Genomic DNA, 23,531 nt, shown 5'->3' with positions numbered 1-23,531 from the left:
GCTGTTCAAATCATGTCGTAGTAGCTTGGAACTCGATATTTGACTCCCACTCTTATCCAGCAATTGAGCAAGGCAGGGAGGGCATGGCATGGCATAATATAACTAGGTAGTAACCAATGTAAAAGACAGTCCAAGCCCAAATAGCCAAGACAATCACACGATATATACATCGTGGCATTAAGCCTCAACAACCTCACCACTTTCATATACACTGACAGAAACACACAAAACTCAAACCATCAAGCCAAACTCATCCAATGGGGAAAAGATAAATATATATATATCATTATAAATATGTAACCTCCAGACAGGTCTCTTACCTCCCCAAGTCCGCCCCATAATAGACGAGAAACGGAAAACTTGGAGGGCTAAAGTATAAATGTTGGTTTTAATACGTACAAACGAGCCAAGCGAGCCAAAAATGAGGCGGCGAATAATCTTCCTCTCCCCAGAAGAAGTCAAGGCCTTCTCCTTCTTCTTTTTATTCCCCCCACGCCCCTCCACCAGCGGGTATCATCAACTCTGTACTTCTCACTCACTCTCTCTCTCTCTCTCTCCTTCTTCCACGGCTCTTATCCTCCTCTTTTTATCCAATGAAATATGTTTTCAACCCAACGAAACACAGGCTTGCTGTGACTCCGAAACGCGCAATCTGATGAGATGCAGTTTTGCTCCGTTTGCTATGCATGGTAATGACGGGTCGGTATAAATGGTGGAAATAAGAGACAACTCAGGGGTTCCAGGGGTAATACCTGTAAAGAAACACCCCCTCACAACCACAGCAACCACCTCACAGCCCTGACGGCGCCCTGTCCGACACCCCAGAACACGCGCAGGATCATGACGACAAACCACACGTACCACATGAAGCCGACAAGCACCCATTCGACCGCGAGCCACATGGCGCGGCGAACCCAGCGGAACCTACGCCTGCGCCGCCGCATCATCGTCTCGATAACGTCAAGCGTGTGCTTGATCTTCAGCCTCTGACCCAACGTCAGGTCGCGGCTCGTCTCGTCTGCCTCATCGGCTGCCGCCCGCGTCATGGCCGAGAGGTCTGTCGCCACGCGCCGGCGAACGTCCTCCACTCTGCGGTGCAGCGAGGGGATCGTTTCCGAGACGAAGAGGTCCGCCGTCTTCTGCCACTCCTGGCCGGAGCACTGTATGGAGGTCCCGAGCGTCTTGGCGGCGAACTGATACAGCTCCGTCTGTGGTACGGCGGTATTGTGGAGGCTGGCCGGGTCGGGGCTGAGCTTGGCAACTTCGGGCCAAAAGACATTTGCAACTTGCTTATCCGTTCGCGACGGGCGTGGTTTGCTTGCGAATACAAAGTGCGGCTCATCGGCGCGACGTGCAATCTCCATGGCCTTGATGCCTGAGCTGAGAATCAGAGCACGCAGTCGAGCGACTTCTCGCTTCGACATCGGCGCTTGATCAGGCGCTGGGCTGTGGTCGGAAATCGACCAGTGTCGGTTGCGCTGGGGTGACGCTAACGGACGGTTATCGGGAGAAAACCCATGTGGGATACCAATGATACTGTTGAGGCGTTTATCCGCCTCCTTCACCCCTTCGTGAGCGGCAGATCCCGGTTCGCCTTCGGAGAGGTCTGATAGGTGTCTGGTGGATCCAGGCGACGAGGTTGGTGACGCGCTTAGAATGTCGATGCGTGGCGGCTTGAGCCTATCAAACCGAGGCGACTTACGGCTTGGTGGCCGTAACGAGACATTCGGCGGGCTGGCCGGATCACTCTCTACGGTCTTTAACCTCTCATGAGAAGTAGGTTGGAAAGTCGGCATGATATCCAAGTAATTCTTGGTGTTCTGCTGGCGAATAGATGCGGTCCTCGAGAGTGGTGTCTCGCCTCTTCTCCTGCCCCTCTGCTCCGTGTCTGATTCGTCCGTCGTCGTACCCTCCGCCTCTGACGGTCCGTCGCCGTTATCTGAGTCCTTACGCCAGATGAGATCACCCAGTTTCGATACCCCACCACGGATGACATTGTCGATCCGTGCCCCCTTGAAGATTCCGCGGACACTTGGGTCATCGCTGCGAAGTTTGATGCTGTTGACACTGCGGTGTGATTTGTGGCTCTCTCCAGTGTGGCGCTGCGAGAATTTCCGGGACGGACTCTTGGACAATCCTCGCCTGTCGGACGATCTTCTCCGTTCCCCGGAAGACTCTGGCGACCCGTCCAGTGGTGTCTTCGGGTTGCTGGTGAAATCTTCGGCACTAGAACGCTCCTCTGAAATACGTTCTCTCCCTCTTTCCTTGCTTCGCTCACGGAAGATATGCTTGACTTTCGAAAACGGGTTCCGTGTTGGTGAGTTGGCACGACTAGACCCTGGCGACAGATCTCCGCCGAGTGCAGGTATGAATGGATCTCCGCGACTGGTGGCGTCGGGGGAGTTGGGGAGGGATGAGTCGACGTCAAAGGAGCTCCTCTTTCCAGGCACGGGAATCTCCAGGCTAGGTCGTCCAGGGCGCTGAACATAGGTAGGCGTCTTCCTAAGCTTCTCCTTACTTTTCCTCTCGTCAGACTCGCTGACCTCGGCGATAGACGGCTTACGACTGTGTTGACGGGATTGAGGGTGCGACAATGTTCCTATGTCTCTCTCAGGGGTCATCCATCCCGAGGTGTTCGGCTTACTGATGCCCTTGTCTCTTGCTTCTTTGGCAATCATCTCAAGCATCTGCTTCTCCAAAATATCTTGGTGACTGCTCGTCAACGTGCCCGTGCGGTTTCTCCTCTCCATCTTTGGCTTCTTCTCATTCTCGCTGTCTGACAAATCCGAGAAGGATGACTTGCCCAGACGAAGATAGTCATGATGACTATGGACCGAGGCGCTGTGGCGATGGTGGTGACCTGTAAGATCGTGAAGCTTCTGGCGTGCACGATCACGAGTGCTGCTGGAGTGGGAGTGATCCGTGTCCGACTTGGCCAGCCTTGGGTTGCCGGTTTTTGGGTCGACGGCCGGTTCCGTTTCCTCGTTCTCTTTGCGCCCCGGCGTCTGGCCGGATTCACTGCCGTGTTCCGCGTTCTGCCTCGATAGCGGTCTGTAGATATCGGAGGTAGGGGGGAATATTTTGCGCCAGTGCCGGTCCTCAATCAAATGTTTGTGGTGATCTTGTTCCAGCCAGTAGGCATCGGCGAGCAAGTCCGCAGGATCGACGAACCAGTCTAGCCGTGGCCTTCTTGGTTTGTTGGCATTCGCTGCCAGCTGGAGGGCGCGCTGCCGCTCGGAAGAGTCCGCATCGGCAAAAGGCGGTAACGTGCAGCCATCTGCGCTCGTTTGACCAGTGGCAGCCCATTTAGCCACTTCGTCGACCCAGTCGGTTACTTTCATGATATCCCCAAAGCCCTGTGCCTCTCCATCAATAGCCATGCGTTCTCGCGCACGAACCTTTCTGTTTCGGATGTACTGCAGCGGGTTGTACTGTCGCCCGAGCCGCACACTACCGTCAGAACTGCCATATGTCGCAGTTTTGGTGATTCCCCCTGAAGACGGCGGGGGGCTAGCCGTCGTCGGCCGGCTCGAGTGGTGTGGTTGGATAGGTGGCACCAGCTCTAGTAGGCGTCTGTATTGCGCCATGAGCTCGAGGTGCTCCTTCGCCTTCTGCGCCCTAGCAAGAGTTGAAGTAGTAAAATGGTTGCGAAAGGTGCCCTCGCGACTCATATCAAATGATGCCTGCAGCGGGCTACTAAGTATGCTGGAGGACGGCAATCGCGGTGTGAGCGCCTTTTCAGGCCCCGGGGACCTGGCTCGTGATATTCTTCTCTGTTGTTGATAATGACTTTTAAGGTTTGGGCCCGTAGTGGCATCGGGAAGCTGCGCGAGGGTCGGCACAGCTTGCGGTGCCATCCTTCGCGACGCCTGTCTCCGCGACTCGCTCAGATTCAGAGCCATGTGGACAATCTGCGCCGAATCGATATCAAGCGGCTGGCTGCTTGAAGCGGGCGGCACAGATGTCGCCCCCGTCACAGGCCTGCCATTCACCGCGTCCCGCTTCCTAACGGTCAGATTATGTGTGGGCTGCGTGGGCGAGGAGTCGTCGTGCCGTCTTGGCGGGCTGTCAAGCTCGGTGAGCCTCAGGTCGGCATCGCGACCAGCGCTGGATGCTGATCTATCTGACGTCCTCCCGGACTCTTTCGTCCTGCGGCTAGGTGGTGGGTTGCGTGAATGTCGCCGGCGGACCTGCTGAGCCCCCTCAGAGTCGTCATCGATGGGGATAGCATCCTGCAGCAAGAAGCCACCGTTGGAACGATGCCTCGGGGTTCTCTGCTTCCTCGTATCCCTCCCGATATAACCGCTCGTATACTCTGCATCTCTGGGACCTGATGAGTTGGATGTTGGGCGGCGGGCGCTCGACTCGTCGGGGGAAGGCAAAAGCGTCGTGTCGTTGAGGAGACTCCCGGTCGCGCTCGATTCGCCCGTCTCGTAACTACCCCTGCTGCTTCCCCTATCGCCGGGCATCGAAAGGGGGCTCAACTTCCTCGTGAGAACGGCACGCTGCTGGGCGGCATCTTTCTCCGTCATTGCGGCGAGGATGCTCGCATGGCCGTCGCAGGGATATGGGTCGACGGAGGATTAAAGCCGTCGGTTTTGATGATGTCGTTTTTTGTCGCCTCCCTATCGTGCGGTGCGGTCAAGTAGTGAATGCACAGTAGACAGAGAGGGGGGGAGGATAAAATATTACGATAGAGAGAAATAGTGTAAAAGAATAAGAGATAATAAAAAGAGGAACGTTAGCAGGCCGTAACGGCCATCGTACTCTGAGTGACGCAAAGGGGGGAAAGATGCAAGACAGTCAGAGTAGGCAAGTACCGCATGTGAAGGTACGAGAAGGTGTCCAAGATTGATTTTTTTGGCAGGAAAGAAGTGGTGATTCGTCCGAGCCGAAACAGGGCATTGACATGTGCCAGCTGAGCAAGAAGAAGTTGGCGTCGATCTCGGTGCCGGGGATCGTGGCGGCAGCGCCAACAGTTGAACACACAGACAAGGCCAGACGACAGCAGTAAGTCAGTCAGTCAGTCAGTCAGTCAAGCCAAGTCACGTCAGGACCCCAGCCATCAAAGCTCCCTCTCCCTTCTCTCTGCAATGGCGTTACAGCCGACCCGCGCTAATTTGTCTTCCCCACCCTTTACTATGTATTGCGACACGCAAACTCCACACGATATAGTATGTATATAGACAGTGAATATTGGTGTTGCAGTACATGGGCTCCGCTAAATTCGGTAATCGTCGGACCGGATTATACCAACCCTCCGGTACCCTTCAGTGGAGACTGGTGGAGAACGACGCCGGCAGTCCAACGGGATGGGGGGTGGGGTACGTACCTCAAACAAGCAAGCAATCAGCAACAAAGAACAAAAGGGTACTATTTTTTTTCCCTTTCCTTTGCTTATTGTTGGGCACCCATTCGACGACCAACGTCTTCAAACAGGCTGTTGAATGCACTAAACCCAGTTTCTACGTATAAATAACCGGGGCCCGATTCGCGCTAACGAGGCAGATCAGACCGCCATCGCACCTTAAAGGGTCTCCCCGGTTTTCGACATGCCCGACATTTTCAACTTACAGCTTGGCGAACTCCCCATTTGATTGGCGTCTGAAATAATAACTTTTGCTGCTCTCCTTCCCGACTTGTCAAACTAGTCACGCCTCACTTTATGCATTTCGTGGTTTTTGGTTATTTGGTGTAGATCGTACGATCAACAAACTCACTCTTTTTTTACTGGTTTTTTTTTTTTTATTTTTTTTATACTGCTGACCAACACTGACACACATTATCCACAAAGATGATAAAAAAAAAAAAAACAATTTGCATTGGGCGGTCCAGGTAATTAAGCTCTAGGGAAGACCAGAAACTCAAGTTAGGTACCTTGTCCTGCTCTTCATAAAGGATCACCATGCCGCCAGCGTCAATAGTCTTGACCCTGGTAGCAAAAGCTTTCCCTTCCCTGACCCTCCCGTTTTGTGCGAGTCCCAGGAGCAAAAAATGAAGGAAGAAAAAAATCAATACAGGAATCAACAGCCAGAGCCCATTCCGTATTCTCGGACCCTCCTCATTTCAAACATCAAATTCATGACAGCGCAACCATTCTTCTTGTCTCTTCATAGGGTGTCTTGGGGGTATCGGGGTATTCCCACCCTAAACCAGTTTAAGAGTGAACAGGGGACTTGTACTCAGAGAAGAAACGCTCGTGAATTCGTCCAACATACTCAACCAAGGCCGGCTTCTCGCGGATGAGAGCCGCGTGAACAGGGTTCCTGCAGTCGCTGTTAGCCTTTTTGTCCTTCATTTATTCTTTCCCTTTACTGTCCACCCGGGAAACTCTCGTCTTCAAGTCACACACTTGGGACAACTTACACAGAGGTGCCGAGGATGGTCGCCAGGTTGCCAAAGGCGACAAAGTCGGCCTCGGAAGGTCGCTGACCACCCAGGATCCAGAAGGGCTCACGGGACTCGCGAGAGTCGAGGGACAGCTTAGACAAGGCCGTCTCGCAGAAGCCGTTGAGGGACATGGTGACGTCCGTGGCGAAGTTCTTGACCTCGTCGTCGGTGTAGCGGCCGACGCCCTGCATGTAGAGCTGGGAGTTGACGTAGCCGCGCGCGACCTGGGTCGAGATGTGCTTCGCGCCCCAGACAAAGTGGCTAAAGGGGCCGTCATTCCACATCTGCTGGTACTGGCCGCGCCATCTCTCGTACAGCTATATAGTCATCACCGTGTTAGCGTTTTTTCCCTGCGTCCTCCAAATCACCAAAAATCCGGCGGCTTCTTTTTTTTTTCTGCTTACAACGAGGAAGTAGGCGCGGTCCTCCAGCATGGCACGGATGCAAGCATCCTTGGCCAGGTCCGCAGGAGCGAGCTCCTTGTTCAGGTCGGGCAGCTTGCCCGTCTGCACCAGGCGCTTGATGATGAACTGGGACTCGCCGACGAGCTCGTCCGAGTCCGCGAGCTTGACGTAGGGCACCCGCTGCTTGGGAGCCTGGAAGATGTTGGCGGCGCGGTCCTTGTGCTGGATTCCGGCATGGCGCAGGCGGAGGCGCAGCTGAATCGTAAAGGGCGTGTAGCCGTACTGGCCGTTGGGACGGTCGAAGCTGTAGATGATCAAGTCGTGGCCGACGCCCTTCTCCACCTCGGCCTCGTCCTCGGCCGCCTCCCTGAGCTTGCGAGGCAAGTAACGTTTAAGTGCCAGCGCGTTCTGCTTGGCGTTCTGAGCTGCTGGAGGAGTCTTCATTGTGAATAATGCGAATTTGGGGGGATTGGGGGGGTATCTCTTGGGTATCTCTGGGTATTCTGAAAAAAAAGAAAAGACGACTGTTCTATCCTGCCTGTTGCCGAACTGGTGGAGGAGGTCTTGAGCTCTAATATTTATTGTTTTTGCTACAGCTTTTTGGAGCTACTCCATCTGTACGGCCTACCCGGAGCTGTTGGAGCTTTACAACATGGTAGGTGCTTGTATCAAATGCCCTTGGTTCCCGAAACATAGCCTCGAGTCAGGCAGACAAAAGTAAAGCGAGGACATAGCTGAAATATCCCATGTCTGTCTTGCATAAATGCAAATTCAGACGGATTATTGCAGAGTGGATTGGGGGGGGAAGAAGCTATGCCAACGGAGTGTCTTTTCGCTGCCACGTCATATTTGTTCCATGTTGAGTTGGAGGGCACTCCCAGGAATGAGGCTAAAAAAGGAGGTGGTGGCGTCTGGAGAGAGATATGTTGGATTTGAGCATAACCCCCCCATCTTACTTGTAGGGATATCGTAGTCAACACGAAGCCTCGTCTCCCCGGCCAACAACTTGCCTCCATGGCCGCAACAGTACTGGCTACATTATCGCCATGCCACCTGACCCCAGGTTTAATGCCCAATTCCAAACCTAAAACACAGTGACAGTATTAACATGATCGTTCTTTAACACCTCAAACACGAGCCCCGGGAATCCAAATAGAGTAGTTGTTGAATCGTCGCTTCCGTCCAGCCTCTTGGCACCGCTATCCTCCCACCCTCCAAGAAATTCGCAGCTGCTGCCGGGGCTATCCCCCCATCCCCTGTTAAGGACCATGCCTCTTTGAGGGGCCTTCGAATCTCCGTCTGGATATGCGCCGCTCCACCGTTCGTTCAGCCTGTCCTTGATCTCACTGAATTTGGTCTCCGAATCTGCCGTTGCCCCTTGCGGGCCGTCCTCGAGATAGCTAACTTCCCATCGACAACGGCGATGTCGGTTGAATTCGTATGATCCGGGCACGTTGCCATGAAGCACCAACTTCGTAGCAACGAGACGGTCTGGGGATTCTGACTTTATGGGTTTTCCAGGAGGCACCTGTGACTCATTCTGAGCAGGCGGCGCTCTTGACGGCGGTGAAGGTGTCGAGACAAGAACGTCAAAACCTAAATAAAAGTAATTGTAGAAACATTCTCCAGAAACGTTGCCAGCAATGTCTTCCTCGACAGCCTCGTCATTGTCATCATCTGAGCCCGTATTTGCAGACGACTGGTCAGTATCAGTCAAGTCGTCTGGGCGACTGAGATCACCACCATTTGACCGAGCGCGGCTGTGGCTTGCCGTCCGAAGCTTGTGTATTGTCATTCTCTGGTCGTTCTTCCGATATGTAGCGTTGGGCGGGCCAAGCTCAGCAATCAGTTCCTGCGGGCTAGTTTCTCCCAGGATGATCCAAATTGATGAGTTGGTCCATTTCCGGAACAGCTGGAGCTTGCCACCGCCATGAATCTTTACTAACGAGATTTCGTCAGGAACAACGTCCTTCCCCCTTGGAAGTACAGGAACCGTCTTGATACTCGGAAGGACCTCTGTCCAAAGACTTTCGCGTGCTTCAGCCCATGAATCTCCACTAAAAACGGCCATGGATGTGGCTACTTGGCTCGCAGCGGAGGACAGAAGCGACACGACGTCCTTGTTGGGGGAGTACGCGGATTCGGCCAGTTGGAAGGTAAAGGCCACACCCGGATAAGAGAGTATGTAGTTACCCAGGCTATCGGCGGCGTCGGGGGTTGGTGGGATGTACTCTCCGCCGTATGTTGGTCCAAGCAGTCTGTGGTAGATGTGTCGGAAGGTTGGGCCGGAGCTGGATTCTCCGGGTACAGGAGAGGATGGTGGCCCTTGCGAGTTTGCGGGCTTGACCAGATCACGGTCCTTGAACGTGACGTGGTTCTTTGTGAAATCGACGACCTCTATCAAGCGCAGGCGCTGTTCCGGACCATCGAAGCGTAGGCGAATGCCGTTGGCAGGGAGCGTCAGGGTAACGGGCTGTTGAACGGGCTGCTCGCGGGAGTAGGCAAGATCGAGTTGCGGAAACCGTTGCGGCTCAGCCTTCAGTCGCGTCAAGACATCATGCAAGGATGCTCCGAGAACTAGGCGACAACAATAGAGTTAGCGTCCGAGAGTACGCTCTAGAGGGAAGAGTTCATGCAAACCGAGAAAGCCCAGAGCCCGCCCTGGGTGAAGTTGCGCGGTGAAGAGCGACATGATCAGCGACTGCGATCGGGCTCAGCGGGGGGTCCGCAAGGTGCTCAAGGCGGAAAGCGGGAGGCAGCCGAGTTGCTGGGGCTGCTTTGGGTTTGGGGTGAAATAGGGGAAGCAAAAGATGTGTATATAGCGTGCTTGGTTTAAAGTGGAATCAGATGCAGAAAAAGGGGGCTACAGAAGATTGTAGGAAGAAGCTCCGCGAAGCAGCAGTTCTGCAGCGGCGCAAGTAAATGAAGATTCACGGGTCCGATGGAGGGGTTCATGTGATGCTTCAGCAGTGACAACGGATTAGCGGGGCGTGGGGTCGGAACGAGACGTCATTCGGTTAGTGGAGGTACAGCAAGACAGGTACAAATGACCAGTAGGATTGCGTGACTGTCAGCGCCAATGAAGGTACCACTAACCACTGTCCCACATGACAGCAAGGGGGGGTGTAGCTCTTATCTTATCAGCAAGTTCTACTCGTATACGCAGTATACTAGGAGTACGTACACTATGAAGTAGTATCAGAGGGAAGTGGACCAGGGCGTCCGCGGAAGGAGGAGGAGGGGGAACTTCCCGCCTTTCCCACATTCCCATTTACCAATACCGCCCTCTGCTGGCACTGACTGTATCGGTATTACAATCCAGCTTATACGGGCAGTAACGTAGGACAGTCTCTGCAAGTTCGGTACGTACCGACAAACTTCCCTCGAAGCCGAATGGGCTACTACGTACACTACATTACACATACATAATACGAGGCAAGGCGCTTCAACTTCATCCATACCCAACAAAAACCCACAGATGCTTCAAGTCTTGCGATTCCGATTGGAGTCGGTCCAGACCTCTCAGCCAAAGTAACAAGTGAAGGTAATATTCTCTAGGGTACCTAGTATAAGAATAGTTGCTTATTACACTAGGGGAACCACTGACAAGGATGTGGGACCTACATGGCAGAAGACGCATCTCAGATCTCCAACACATTAACCTCCCCATCAACTTTTCTCCGCATGCTCTCCACTCGAGGCTGGAGGGGCAGAACAAATCAGGCTCATTGGAAATCAGAGTGGCTCATTCCAAGGAATACTGCAATACCTTCCGACTGCAGCATTGTCAGATCGACACATCCGCCCTTGACTTGGATTCTTTGTTTGCATAGAAACTTCAGCCTTTGTTGCATCATGTTTGCTTCAACTGGTTAACAGCTTGCTGCATTTGGCATTCTTGCGCTCTTGCTTGAAGAAGAGCACGGAGGAATTTCAACGCTTGAGGCACACGGCCCTTAATCGACGAACTTTCATTTCGTTTCACCTATTCCTGCAGCTTCAATCTGTCCATTTTCCAAGGATGTGCCTTTTATCGCCAACGTCTGTCTCACGCCATTCATCAGACTCCCCTCCACTACGGCTTACTCGGAGCGAACATCGATTTTCAAGCACCGCATTTCTCCAAGTACGGAATCTTTGGCCCGGACCACACCACAAGGAATCTTCTCAGCCTATCATGTACTGAATCCCATCAACTTCAGTTCTCGCCATCCTGCCATCGCTTTCATTATCCTGGAAGATGCTTGGCCTTCTGTACTGGCTACTTTGCTAGATTTTGCCACGCCGAACATGTTCTCAATGTAATCAAGCCTTCTTATCAACCTTTGCTCCTCAGAAATACCCGGCACTAAAAGCCCATGCGCTACGCCCTTGCATCTTGATCATGCCTTCTCTTTCCCACTTGAAATCCGAGGTTCGTATTTCGTTCCCTTGTTGTCTTTCTGAAGACCTTGCTAATATACGTAACGGAATGTCAAGATTTCGGCAGCATTTTTATTTTTTCCAAAATGATGTGACTGCGTAACTTATCCGCAGGCCGATATGCCTGGACAACTCTTGCGAAGCAGTACCAACATTGTTCCCAAGTTTCCAGCTTCGCCTACCACAGTCTTCGAATCAATGCCTCCACTAATGTGATTAGGAATGCTGCCAGTCCTGCAGCTACGAAGGGACTGAGTCCGTGTTGAACAGGTCCCACTCCATACATGGGCACTACCCGGCCTCTTTCTGCTGATGTTTTCGTCCACGATCTCTTCAAAAAATGGACCCAGACGGTTTGTCTCTTCCTGACTTGATAGGACCTCAACTCACAGACACATATGGCTGACCAAAACCCATTCCCAGCCGTGTGGATGAATTGAACCCCTAGTACACTGACTGGCGGGAGGCTGTGCCTTTTTCCAATCCAGTGAGTTGTCCTCATACAGCCCGCTGAACCTCACCGGCGCGCGCGATACTACCAAATCCAGGGCGGTTTGAGTCTCTCCTTGCAGATTCTGGTTCAGGCGATCTAAATCGGTATATCTGGCATGTGTCGATCGGAGCCAGCTTTGTCGATGGAAAACTGCTTGGATAGCCCAACAGACGCTGTATCCATATAAGGGCCCGTTCTGCTCGTGAGACATTTGAGGTGGAAGCTACGTATATTACCGGCCCGCACGAGCTTCGCCATGTTTCGAAAAAGAAAAAAGAAAAATCAACAGTTGACGATTCTTCTCGCCGAAGTAGCCCACAAGGTCATTAGTTGTTCGTTTGGCTACATCACTAATACTTCTCTCAGTCTTGCCATGATGAGATATGGGACAATCTGTGACTTCCACAGGATAATTATCACTCGAATCTACGATACGACTGTTCCCATGACTGTGGCTAGCGGCGGCATCAATGAGGGGTTTCATGGGTCTTGCATGGAAGGCCGTGCGATTGCGCACAGAGATGGCTCCAGCCCACATGTTGGAACCCAATCTTTGCCCGACAAGTCCATATTACTGCCGGAAGGGCTTGATTGGAACTTCCAACTGGGCCCAAATACAGCATGTCTTGGTCTGGTTTGGCGATCTTTCCATCAGCTTGATTTGTCGCCCAAAGAGCCTAACTTGTACAACATGGCTAGATTGCTTGAAATAAACCGTCCTCGACGCATTAACGAAGACATCAGATATGGCACTGATCTTGGATGCAAAATTCCAGCACTGCCGGAGGCCACAGACAACTCCTTGGCCTTAGCCAAGGACAGGTCATGTTGCGGTCCTGCTAAGGGCTTTCACATCCTCAAGGGCCCCTCTCTCACGGCCAGGACTATTCGTCTATAGCTGCCACAGTATGAGGGTTGCCACGTGATTCACGGCTCATACATCAGGCCGACTTGTGTCACAGTTTGATCTAGTTTCGTCGGAGCATGCCCAAGTCAACGGTTAGCCCCACGTGCTTCTTGATACAGCGGCACAGGGGGATTTAAGGGCACAAAGAAGCGGTATACCATGCCGGCCAGTCCGTTTTCCAGGATAGGTCGTGTTGCGGAAGACTTGAGCAGTTCAGCGGAGAGACTAGATTTCGATTAGGAACTCTCCCCTTGGCGTGAGACGTTAACAACGAGTCGACCTCTAACAGTCCGAGCATGAGCGAAAACGGCTTCGGCTCTCAGGCTCCACTTTCATGCCCTCGACTCATGATCGTTTTCGATCTCGAGGAACTTTCTCTGATGGGGTCGGACGTCGGGACTAGCGAGGTCCTGGCATATTACCTGCCCTGCCATCGAGATTAGCTCTTTGCGACTCGATATTTCGCAATATCGGTTGCGTCCCACACGGGAAATCAGTCATTCAGGGGTCAGAGAGGCGTTGACACAATAGACCAGGTGTCTTAAAGAATGTGGCAAAACGCGGTAATGCCGAGAGGGAGTGAAGTACGGCCCAGCCTTGTTACGAGGATCCACTGGTTGCCTGACTTTTCCGTTTCTTATAACGGCCTTGGTTTGCTGACGAGGATTATCCGTTACCCACCATGGACTATTTGCAGTCGGTCATTTATGGAAGGCCGCGAAAGCCCTCCACCAATCTGAGACCGCGCGCAGTTTGACGTCACTTGGTATGTGGTTCAGGACGAGATGCTTTCAGAGGGCTGCCGTTTGCTATGGTGCAACATCAATTCGAGGTTGAGAAGGACCTACATACGAAGAACATAGCAAGTGTCAGGTATATTTAGTTTTTGGCTCGTAGTAGAACATACGACTTCAAGACACAACTTCGCAGTCTATAAACGCGATGATTACTTAGCACATTGCTCAGACGTCCAATTGGTCCGTATAACCAGAGCTCCGATGGGGTTATGAATTCAAGGATATTGGTCTTTCAAAAGGCTGCCGACTGCTTCTAGTCTGAAAATGGGTTGATTCCCGTGGTTTTTTGGGTTGAACTGTTACTCTCGTATTCCCCATACAAAGAAGTCGCAGTTTCAAGACCGCGTTTACGAGGGCCATGTTTCGTGCCTCCCTAATCGAGTCAGATGCGGGAAGACAACTGATGCTGATGTATGCTAAATCGTACCAATTAGCGGCCAAAAATCTTTGGTGGGTTCATAGGTGTGTTTGTCCGTAATATGGAGTTCTGTAACACGACGACTTCGTTGGGCGAGATACCCCAATCCTCAAGTGCGCTGTTCTATCCTGTGGCCTTAAGACTCACCAGCGTGCTAGCAAGCTTCTAATAGTCGTTGAAGTCAGGACACGTCCGTTTCGATGATGAAGTTGAATTGTTAACTTTGTCTCGTGTTTCTACCAGATATTGTTTTTCAACAATTGGATTGCTTAACTACGAAGCTGAGGAGAGGATTTCCAGTCGTTCACTTGCTATTGATTCACCAAACGTAGTGACCATGATAGAAACCACCGGATTGCTCAACATTCACTCGAAAACCAGCCTTGTGAAGGTAATTCACTATGACATTGAGAATCGTATATAAACCCGAGAACCAGTGCCTCCCAAACACAATCCTCAGCCAGCATCAACAGGGACATCACTCTTCGATCTTCCCTTACCACGCACCTCAAGATCTTTCTCTCAGTCTCAACCGCATTCTACCAACCGTCAAAATGAGCAACAACGGGCCCCCTTCCCCCAACACCGACCCCCCTACGCCTCCTGCGACGCCTAGACCGTCGCGCCATTAACATGTTAGTTACGGACAAGCAAGCTGCTGCACAGCTCTCAAGTGGCGAATAGCAGACGGTGATAAGTAGTTAATAAACAAGTCTCTCAAATGTTTTGTGCTCTTGTATCTTTGGTGTTGATGCGGTGAGGGGTTGGACGGGTTCTTGACATGATCATGGCTGTAGGGTAGCTTATATTTACAAGATATTATCAAATCTAACTCCGGAATTTGAACTGCAATTGGGGTAGGCATGCAGGGTGCTGACTTTGCTAATGAGTTTGCGGGATCAAACAGCGCCAACTGCATTGCCTATCTAGGATTGACACCGCTCGCCAATAAGGAACTTTGGTATTTCCCCTCACCTCCCTTGTCTCTTGTTCGGATTTACTTTGCACAATAGCCAGGAACCGTAAAAGTACACTCGAGACTATATTCACAGCATGGAAAAAATACAAATACGGGACGCAGGCGTCTCCGAAGACGACGCAGCGTTCATCGTAGAAGCATTCGACTCAACACTGCCGCACCTCACGGCAATCGGCAGCAGCGGGATGTGGGGTTTGACGCCCTTTTCACAAAAGGACGGATTCACAGAAGAAACTATCAAGGACGTCCGAGACTCATGCACGCACCGGCTGACAGGCGAAGGAGAGGCTCTACGCATCTTCATCGCTGAAGTCGAAGTCAGCAGGTCGGATGATGAGACCCCGCACGCCGGTCTCCGCTTCCGTACCGATGATAACGGCACGCGGTACCTCTCCGTCGGGGCCGCGTTCGTCCGTGAGAATTGGGTGCCTGGTCACCTCGAGGCACAGTTTCATGTGGATGGCATCCGGGCTGAGTTGGAGGGGAGGGAGGACTTTGTGTTTCTGGATGTGCTTGTCACGGATTACCGGGCGGGTGAGCTCCGGAAGGGTGCCGGGGAGGTGTTGATGAAGAAGGCGGGGGAGTTTGGGGTTGAGAGGGGGAAGAAGGTGCTTTATCTTGATGCTTGGAGCGGCAATGAGAGGAAGCTGGTCAGGTGAGTTTTATGTTTCATTGGGGGATGGAGTTGAGTTGTGGCAATGTGTTACTGATGCGGTGATAGGTTTTATGAGCAGCGAGGGTTCAATGTTGTTGCTGAATTTGAGATCAACCGGGCTAATGGTACAACGTGGCCGGGAGCACTTCTCAAGAGGGAGCTTCTTGATTGAGGGAAAGGTGAAGCACAGTGAGTTTTGATCAAGGTCGTAGACTGAATTAATTGTCTGCTTGTATCATGAAGATGGACGCGAGTTTGAGACTTGGAGTTGAGATAAAACATCAATGCGGCCCATTAACATACAACTGAAATGCATTTCAAGATTCAACAAGTTTGTAGTCACTCGCAAGTGGATTTAATAGCATCCATCTTTGTGGTTAAAGTTGATATACGTGGGGTACAAGGATTCTAAGACAGGTGTGCCTCAGAGCTAGTGAAAGTGGACTAGCGTACACCTGGCCAAGCGTTCATGAAGAACACAAAGACCATTAAAACAGGGAATTGGTGACGGAAGTGGCAAATCAGCATGAGTTGATGGTCATGGGCTTCTTCGGTGAGCGCCTCTTGAGTCGGTGAAACTTGCAAAAAAGGGAATTCGGGATCAAAACAAACTCAAGCGAGAACCGGTGGAGTCGTTGCCCCAGTAACGCCAACTACCATCATCCAACCACAGAGCTTTCCCCCACTTAGCGCGCATGCTCTATTTACTTACCCTTGCAAATGTCAACACTACACAACCTTTTGACGTTCAATACATTATCCACACCCATACACACACACACACACACACACACACACACACGCAACTAACTCTCTCTTACCTCTTCGACAGGTTCTAGGAAGTCTTTCTTCTGCAGTTTGCACATGTCGTGTTCATTCCTCTTTTTTTCTTCAAGCGAACACCAGTACTAACCCATCACATCCCATTATGAGCTCCAAACGGGAGCTGACGAGGACGACCTCGTCGAACCTCCGCACCGGTGCCGCTGGTCGCACAAGCTTGCGCCCAACGACAACCCGCACCTCTAACTTGCGATACCAAAGTGGCCCTCCGAGAGTCGAGAGAAGCCGCGCGACCTCGCCTGCCGAGTCTGTCGCCTCCGTCGCCACGACCGCAACGAAACGTAAGGAGCGCGACTACGAGTACGAGGCCCCTGGCGGCGAGACCAACATCAGTGTCGTCGTGAGATGCAGAGGCCGCAATGAGCGCGAGGTTCGCGAAAACAGTGCCCAGGTCGTCCGCGCGGACGGCGCCAAGGGAGAGAACATCGAGCTGTCGCTCGGCCCTAATGCCCTCAGCAACAAGACTTACAACTTTGATCGCGTCTTTTCTGCCGCGGCTGACCAGACCATGGTCTTTGACGATGTCGTCAAGCCCATTCTCGAGGAGGTATGTTATAACAAACCTAGACTTCCTCCTGTCCATCCTAACGTAATCATAGATGCTCGCCGGTTTCAACTGCACCATTTTCGCTTATGGCCAGACCGGCACCGGCAAGACTTACACCATGTCCGGTGACATGACTGAGACTCTGGGTCTACTGTCCGACGGTGCCGGTATCATTCCGAGAGTTCTCCACGCGTTGTTCAACAAACTCGAAGTCGACGATACCGAAAGCTGCGTCAAGTGCTCCTTCATCGAGCTTTACAATGAAGAATTGCGCGATCTGATCTCTATCGAGGAAGGTCACAAGCTAAAGATCTACGATGACACTTCAAGGAGAGGACATGCAACCACCGTCGTCCAGGGTATGGAGGAGAGACACATCAAGACTGCCACCGAGGGCATCAAGGTTCTTCAGGATGGAAGCTTGAAGCGCCAAGTCGCGGCGACCAAGTGCAACGATCTTAGCAGTCGAAGTCACACGGTCTTTACCATTACCGCATACGTCCGCAAGAGGGGCGAGGACGGCGAGGAGGACTACGTCAGCGCTGGCAAGTTGAACCTGGTTGATTTGGCTGGCAGCGAAAACATCCAGCGATCCGGCGCCGAGAACAAGCGGGCCGCCGAGGCAGGCTTGATCAACAAGAGTCTTTTGACCCTCGGCCGAGTCATCAACGCCTTGGTGGACAAGAGCCAGCACATTCCCTACAGAGAGTCCAAGCTCACGCGACTTCTCCAAGACTCCCTCGGTGGACGCACCAAGACATGCATCATTGCAACGATTTCTCCCGCAAAGAGCAACCTGGAGGAAACCATTTCCACACTCGACTATGCTTTCCGCGCCAAGAACATCCGCAACAAGCCTCAACTCAATGCTATGATCAACAAGAAGATGCTGCTTAGGGATTTCGCTACCGAGATCGAGAGGCTGAAGAGCGAGTTGATTACCACTCGGCTGCGCAACGGTGTCTACCTCTCGAACGAGTCGTACGAAGAGATGACGGCACAGAGCGAATCGCGACGCATCGTCATGGAGGAGCAAGCGGCGAAGATGGAAACCCTCGAAAACAACCTCAAGAACAAGGTTCAGGAGCTCTTCGCTCTGACCTCCAGCTTCATGGGGTTGAAGAAGGACCACGAAGGCACCAAGGCTGAGCTTGATGAGACACAGGGTGTCCTCGACCAGACTGAGCTTGTCCTCGCGGCTACTCGCAAGAGCCTCGCCGAGGAGACGCACCTTCGCAAAGCCCACCAAGAAACCGAGGAGAAGTTGGTCGAGGTCGGCGGCGAGCTAATTGCCACTCTGCAAAAGACTGTGAACGACGTTGACGGTCTTCGGGCCAAGAACAAGCGCAAGTCGGATCTACAGTCCATCAACCGCAGCGCCTGGGGTACCGCCCAGGCCGAGGTCGCCGAGGTGACGACTTTGGTGGAACAAAGAGTACAGAGCTTCCAGGACAGGCAGCGGGACAACATCTCGGGTATTTCTGAGCGCATGAACACTTTCGTCAGCGAGGAACTGAAGAAGCTGTCCGACACCCAGAAGTTCCTTGACGAGCAGTTGGAGTCGTTTGCTGAGTCGAAGAAAGAGCTCCTGGAGCAAAAGGAGAAGTCCAAGGATGAGATGGATGACGTTCTTGAGGAGATCAAGGTCGTCCGCGACACTGTCAAGCAGCAAGTTGGAGAAAGCCTCCAAGCGATCGCCGGTGCTGCGGAGCGCATTGCCGCTGACGTTCTCAGCGAGCTTGACACGTTCCACAACCAGGTAAGAACGATATCCGGCAAGTCTTGACAATGTCCGAGAAAGCTAACACATATGTAAAGCTCCATACTTCGTACAGCTCTTTGGGCAAGGAGTTCAAGGGCATTTTCGAGGAGCTCATGAACCACATTACCGAACAGCGAAGCGAGTCTGATAGACTCAGGCAACAGCTCCAAAGCGCGACCGACACCATTGTCGAGCAGAATGCCAACATCTCTGCTCAGATGCAACAAGTGTTGGAAGAGGAGCGGGAGCAAGCCGCACAGGATCGACAGAACCTGTTGGCTCAAATCACTACGCTCATCACCGCCCAGGCCCAGACTCAGGAGACGCGTCTTGCCGATAAGGCTGCCCAGCTCCAGAAGAGCGTCCAGGATTCGAATGTTTCCCTGCAAGGCAGCGTGGCTCAATATGCCGAGGACATGGATGCCTGGGACTCGAAGGAGGGCCAGTTGCTGGAGGGCGTTGCCAAGTCTCGTGACACGATGAAGAACAAGCTGAAGGATGACTGGAACGTGAGTAGATTGACCGCATCGCCCACAGGAAAAATATGCTGACCCAGCCCAGACTGCCAACGAGCACAGCACCGCCATCCAGGCAACCACAAAGTCTGTTCACGCTGAGACCGTCCGCGTTGTCGATGAGCAGCTCAAGGACCTCGATGTCCAGATGGAGGCTCTGGACGATTTCGTTACCCGTGCCCGGTCCGAGAACGCCTCCCACCACGAACGCCACGGCGAGTCCATGCAAGGCTTGTCATCTACCGTCGAGCAATCCTTTGACAACATTTCGAGCCATTTCAAGGTCACCTTTGACCGTGTTAAGGATCTTGGCGAAGAGATGGATACCGAGACGAGCGAGATGCAGCAAGGTCTCGAGCCGCTCACACAGCAGCTCTGCCAGCCGTTGACGAACCTCCGCGAGGATATCGAGGCCACCACCATCAAGGAGTACAGACCCACGGGTGAGACTCCCATGAAGGTCCAGTACCAGTACCCGACCGACCTCCCCCGGACCGAAGCGCACGAATCTCTCCTGGCCGGCCTCAAGGACGAGTCTACCCCGACCAAGCCCATCGGTGAGTCGATGGTCTTCCCCGACATGGACCATGATTTCCACCGCTCGCCACCGGCGCGCCAGTCGACCCGTATGTCGACCCTCAGCATGATTTCGGAGATGCCCCCTTTTACTATGAGCCTGCGCGAAGTCAACCCTAACACGACTAGCAACCTTGCCTTCGACCCCTCGGCGAGCATGATGTCCATCAACGAGAACACGGCTCCGCTCCTGTTCAACAAGCGCACCTCGACGAGGTTCCCGCAAAAGGGACGCAAGCAGAGCAGCCTGCTCCCCAGTGAGGGGCGGGAAAATGTGCCCCTTAACTCATTCTCGCAGAGCCTGGGACCCCGAAGGAAGAGCCCTCGCCTGAACTGAGTATATATGAGGGCGGGTAAATGGTAGCATCTGATTTTTGGAAGGCTGGTGTTTTGGGAGTTGGCAGACTTATCACTGGTTGAACTGTACAGATACCAATCGTGGGTTTAGGGTTTGGTTGGTTGGTTGTGTTTTGTTTGGGTTTAGGTTTACTGGTATTCTTGATACCCTTGACTTTCGAATGTTAGATTTCAAGTACTATTGTACTACTACAAGTTGATTCTCGTCTTGACTGTGAGTTTTGGTGCGTTGCGTGCTCTACACCATGCGTTGACCGTGATCCTGTTTGCCACACACCATGGGTTTCGCACATCAGCTATGCCTAAGAATCAATCTGACCACTGCGGTAATTGCTGTACACGCATCCAAGATCGGCAGGTAGCTACAGAGCTCGCTACGGCACGGCAAATAGAATGACGTTGCGAGGTGAAGGTGGGAGCGATCCCCCCGCTCGTCATCTGCGCCCTTATGGCATCGATCTTGGAGACCATAAGCATTGTGGGTGGAAACCGTATAAAAATTGAGGTTCCGGTTGCCCGTTTCTTTCTAAATCACTTGAGCTGGATCTTCTTCTTAATAAACTATTGTGACTGCTTGATTACCACCCGTGATAACATAATAAATATGACGTACCCCGACCTGACTACCTTCAAAGGCCTCTCCTTCGATTGCTACGGCACTCTGATAGACTGGGAATCCGGCCTCCTCGCAGGTCTCGAACCTATAATCTCCCGTCTCCCTTCGGATGACCCCCACCACGCGCAGAAACCGGATCTCCTGGCGCAGCGCTTCGACAAGCTCTCCTCGGACCTCCAGGTCTCTGAGCCGGGGTTGCGTTATAACGTCAACCTCGCGCGCTCGTTCTCTTCCCTCGCATCCGAACTCGGCGTTTCCGTGTCGGAGGACGAAGCTAGGCGGTTTGGCGAGCTGCCCGGCACATGGGCTCCCTTCCCCGACACGGTCGCCGGGCTGGCGGTGTTGAAGCAGCACTATGATAAGCTTATCATCCTCTCCAACATTGACGAGGACAACATCTCGTCAACGCTGGAGCACTTCCGGCCGCAGGTCGAGTTCGACGCGGTGTATACCGCCCAGCGGATCGGGAGCTACAAGCCCTCGCGCCGCAACTTTGAGTTCCTGTTTGAACATGTCGAGGAGGAGCTCGGTGTGGCGTTCGGCAAGGGGGAGTTGTTGCATGTCGCGAGGAGTTTGACGGCCGACCACGTGCCGGCGAAGCAGCTCGGTTTCAGGAGCGTATGGATTTCACGCGGCGGGGAGACGAAGGAGGGAGAGGGAGTTGGAGGGGACTATGACAAGTTGAAGGGGGACGTGGCGTTTGAGTGGCGGTTCGACACGATTGGGGAGTTTGCTGAGGAAGTGGACAGGCAGTTCCGGGAGAAGGCTTTGTAAATGATTGCTTTTTTTTTCTCACATCCGTAAGAATACACAAGTGTAGTATTGCAAGAGCATATAAATCACGTAGAATCCCAAACGGTCTCCTCGCCTTGAGTAGTAGTCCCCTCGTCGCCGCTCGCGAGCCTCCGGCCGCGGTAATGCCTCTTCCGCTTCCTCTGCCCCGTGTCCTCCGCCCTCCAACCCTTTCTCGCCCGGATCGGCTTCAGGAACCCGTCGACGTGCACGGCGCCAAACATCTCGTTCTCGCTCTCCACGTCGCCAACGTCCACCTCCTGTCCGGGATGCACCCTCGCCACGTGCCGCTGCAGATTCGCCCTCCGCCCGAACCCCTCCAGGGCCCTCTCGCACCCGGCAACGGGACAGAAGAAGAGCCCGACCGAGGACGACCGTGACGTACTACGTCCTCTGCTCGTCGGCCTCGACGTCCTCCCGCGCGCCGCGGCGTCGGAGTCGCTAGGCGGGACGCTATCCCGTCGTCCCCGACTACCCCGTTGCCTCTTCACCCTCCGCTTCGCGACGGAGTCATCGTCGTCGTCCTCCTCCTCCTCATCGGAGGAACTCGAGAGCGGTTGTTCGTGGCCGCGGCGAGAACCAGGGAGATACCGTATCCTCTGGGCCTTTGGCCCCTTAAGTGCCGGGCCCTCATGGAGAGTCTGCATGTCCATCCCCTGCCCGAACAAATCCGCGCACCGCTGCGCCGCTCTCGCCACGACCTCCGGGTTGAACCCAGAGAGCGACGCCGCGCCGATGACGTCGCTCCAGTCCCTCAAACCCCACCTCCCGAGGACGCCCTCGTGGGACTTTGTCCTTGCTTCCATCCTCGCGTGCGGTGATAGGTCTCGTCTGCGGCGAGGTGACTTTGTTGGCGACGTTTCCGCCCCCGTGTCGTCGTAGTTATCCTCCTCCTCCTCCTCGTCTGACGGATACGGGATTCTCCTCTTCTGATGCCTCGCGATCCTGATCTTCATGTCCTTCTCCGTCTCGCCCGGCAACGGCGTCATGGCCTTCCTCGGCCGACCTCTCCTCTGCGAGGTATCGCGCTCCGGCTCCGGCGTGCGCGGCGCTTTACTCCTCGGCCTGCCTTTCTTACCCCGTCTCCCTGAAGATGCCCGCGATGCCACGGACGAGACGCTAGCTGCGTCCGAGACGTCGGATGCGTCTGTCGCTGACGCCGAGGAGTCGGTCATGTAGCTTAGCCCTGCGAGGCGGGCGTTGTGCAGCGTCGTCAGCGTGTTGTCGAGCGTCGAGAGGATGTGCCGGACCGACGGGCGGAGGATGTCGGACGAGAGTTCGTCGTTGGCGGAGACGACTGCCTCGTATGTTTTCGCTGGTTTCGTCATCCGGGGCGGCTCGTCAGAGGCCTCGGCGTGCGGTCTCTCCTCGGCGGAAGAGTCTTGGGCGTCGTCGGATGTGGTGACTAACTGAGAGGACGCCGCCGTCGTCTCTTGCGCTGAGCGGGCCCTGGCGGCTTCTTTCCGCTCGTACTTTTCCTGCCGGCGACGGAAGCGCTCTTTGGCCTGTCTTAGAATGGTAGCTGTGACTTCTTCCTCCAGTGCTGTACTGGGCATCTGCACGGCGTCGGAGCGAACGGTGAACGCGTCGTCGCCGTCGTGGGTCTCCTTCATGAAGTCGTCGCCGGGTACAGTCTGCGTGCTCATGGGCCATGCCGTCCACATGTTCGGCGGGCGCCAGTTGCTCTTGTCCACGACATCCTTCAGCGGCTTATCCGCGTCCTACGACCCGAGTTAATTTGTCGAGGCTCTGTGTGTTGGCTGTGGAGCTGCGACTCACCTCTGCATCGTCTGCATCGACGTCTAATGCGTCTGTCGCTGCCGCCGGACGGTTCTTCAGCGCAAAGACATTGTACAGATGGACTGAGAGATCGCGGTTACGATCTTGCTCCATTGAGCGATGAAGCAGTCGCTCTTCTTGCGTGTAGCTGCGCCATGTTGACCTGGGCCCTCTCCAGCGATTCGGTCTGGTGTCGTAGAGCTCCTCCGAGTCGATTGAGCGGATCTCATCCGTGTCGAGGTCCCATGCTTCCTCGTCGGCTGTCATGATGTTAAGTCA

At 53.7% G+C, this 23,531-nt stretch overlaps 7 protein-coding genes across 7 annotated transcripts; 3 read left to right on the top strand and 4 right to left on the bottom strand.

The window, feature by feature from the left end:
* Positions 1-770: 770 nt before the first annotated feature.
* On the bottom strand, positions 771-4,532 carry CTRU02_210013 (UPF0183 domain-containing protein; the record flags this gene model as incomplete). The annotated part of the gene is made up of 1 exon (XM_036720832.1): positions 771-4,532. One exon carries the CDS (start codon positions 4,530-4,532, stop codon positions 771-773), a length of 3,762 nt encoding a protein of 1,253 aa, XP_036587671.1.
* A 1,625-nt stretch (positions 4,533-6,157) lies between these two features.
* CTRU02_210011 (Failed axon connections-like protein) lies at positions 6,158-7,238 on the bottom strand (the record flags this gene model as incomplete). Its single annotated transcript, XM_036720830.1, has 3 exons — positions 6,158-6,266; positions 6,367-6,707; positions 6,795-7,238. 3 exons carry the CDS (start codon positions 7,236-7,238, stop codon positions 6,158-6,160), a joined length of 894 nt encoding a protein of 297 aa, XP_036587670.1.
* A 640-nt stretch (positions 7,239-7,878) lies between these two features.
* On the bottom strand, positions 7,879-9,486 carry CTRU02_210010 (upf0183 domain containing protein; the record flags this gene model as incomplete). The annotated part of the gene is made up of 2 exons (XM_036720829.1): positions 7,879-9,371; positions 9,435-9,486. The coding sequence occupies 2 exons, from the start codon at positions 9,484-9,486 to the stop codon at positions 7,879-7,881; spliced, it is 1,545 nt and encodes a 514-aa protein (XP_036587669.1).
* A 5,398-nt stretch (positions 9,487-14,884) lies between these two features.
* Positions 14,885-15,637, top strand: CTRU02_210009 (acetyltransferase; the record flags this gene model as incomplete). The annotated part of the gene is made up of 2 exons (XM_070205376.1): positions 14,885-15,465; positions 15,532-15,637. The coding sequence occupies 2 exons, from the start codon at positions 14,885-14,887 to the stop codon at positions 15,635-15,637; spliced, it is 687 nt and encodes a 228-aa protein (XP_070061024.1).
* Positions 15,638-16,393: 756 nt separating this feature from the next.
* CTRU02_210008 (kinesin related protein 2) lies at positions 16,394-20,045 on the top strand (the record flags this gene model as incomplete). Its single annotated transcript, XM_036720828.2, has 4 exons — positions 16,394-16,855; positions 16,908-18,614; positions 18,674-19,126; positions 19,179-20,045. 4 exons carry the CDS (start codon positions 16,394-16,396, stop codon positions 20,043-20,045), a joined length of 3,489 nt encoding a protein of 1,162 aa, XP_036587668.2.
* Positions 20,046-20,669: 624 nt separating this feature from the next.
* On the top strand, positions 20,670-21,455 carry CTRU02_210007 (haloacid dehalogenase; the record flags this gene model as incomplete). The annotated part of the gene is made up of 1 exon (XM_036720827.1): positions 20,670-21,455. One exon carries the CDS (start codon positions 20,670-20,672, stop codon positions 21,453-21,455), a length of 786 nt encoding a protein of 261 aa, XP_036587667.1.
* A 65-nt stretch (positions 21,456-21,520) lies between these two features.
* On the bottom strand, positions 21,521-23,519 carry CTRU02_210006 (RNA polymerase I specific transcription initiation factor; the record flags this gene model as incomplete). The annotated part of the gene is made up of 2 exons (XM_036720826.1): positions 21,521-23,194; positions 23,253-23,519. The coding sequence occupies 2 exons, from the start codon at positions 23,517-23,519 to the stop codon at positions 21,521-21,523; spliced, it is 1,941 nt and encodes a 646-aa protein (XP_036587666.1).
* Between the last annotated feature and the right edge of the window lie 12 nt (positions 23,520-23,531).

This window comes from Colletotrichum truncatum (assembly GCF_014235925.2).
Source record: "Colletotrichum truncatum strain CMES1059 chromosome Unknown Contig_0006, whole genome shotgun sequence".
NCBI classification, from domain to species: Eukaryota; Fungi; Ascomycota; class Sordariomycetes; order Glomerellales; family Glomerellaceae; genus Colletotrichum; species Colletotrichum truncatum.
Note: the sequence above shows the minus strand (reverse complement) of the source record. Positions and strands in the feature narration are given on the sequence as shown.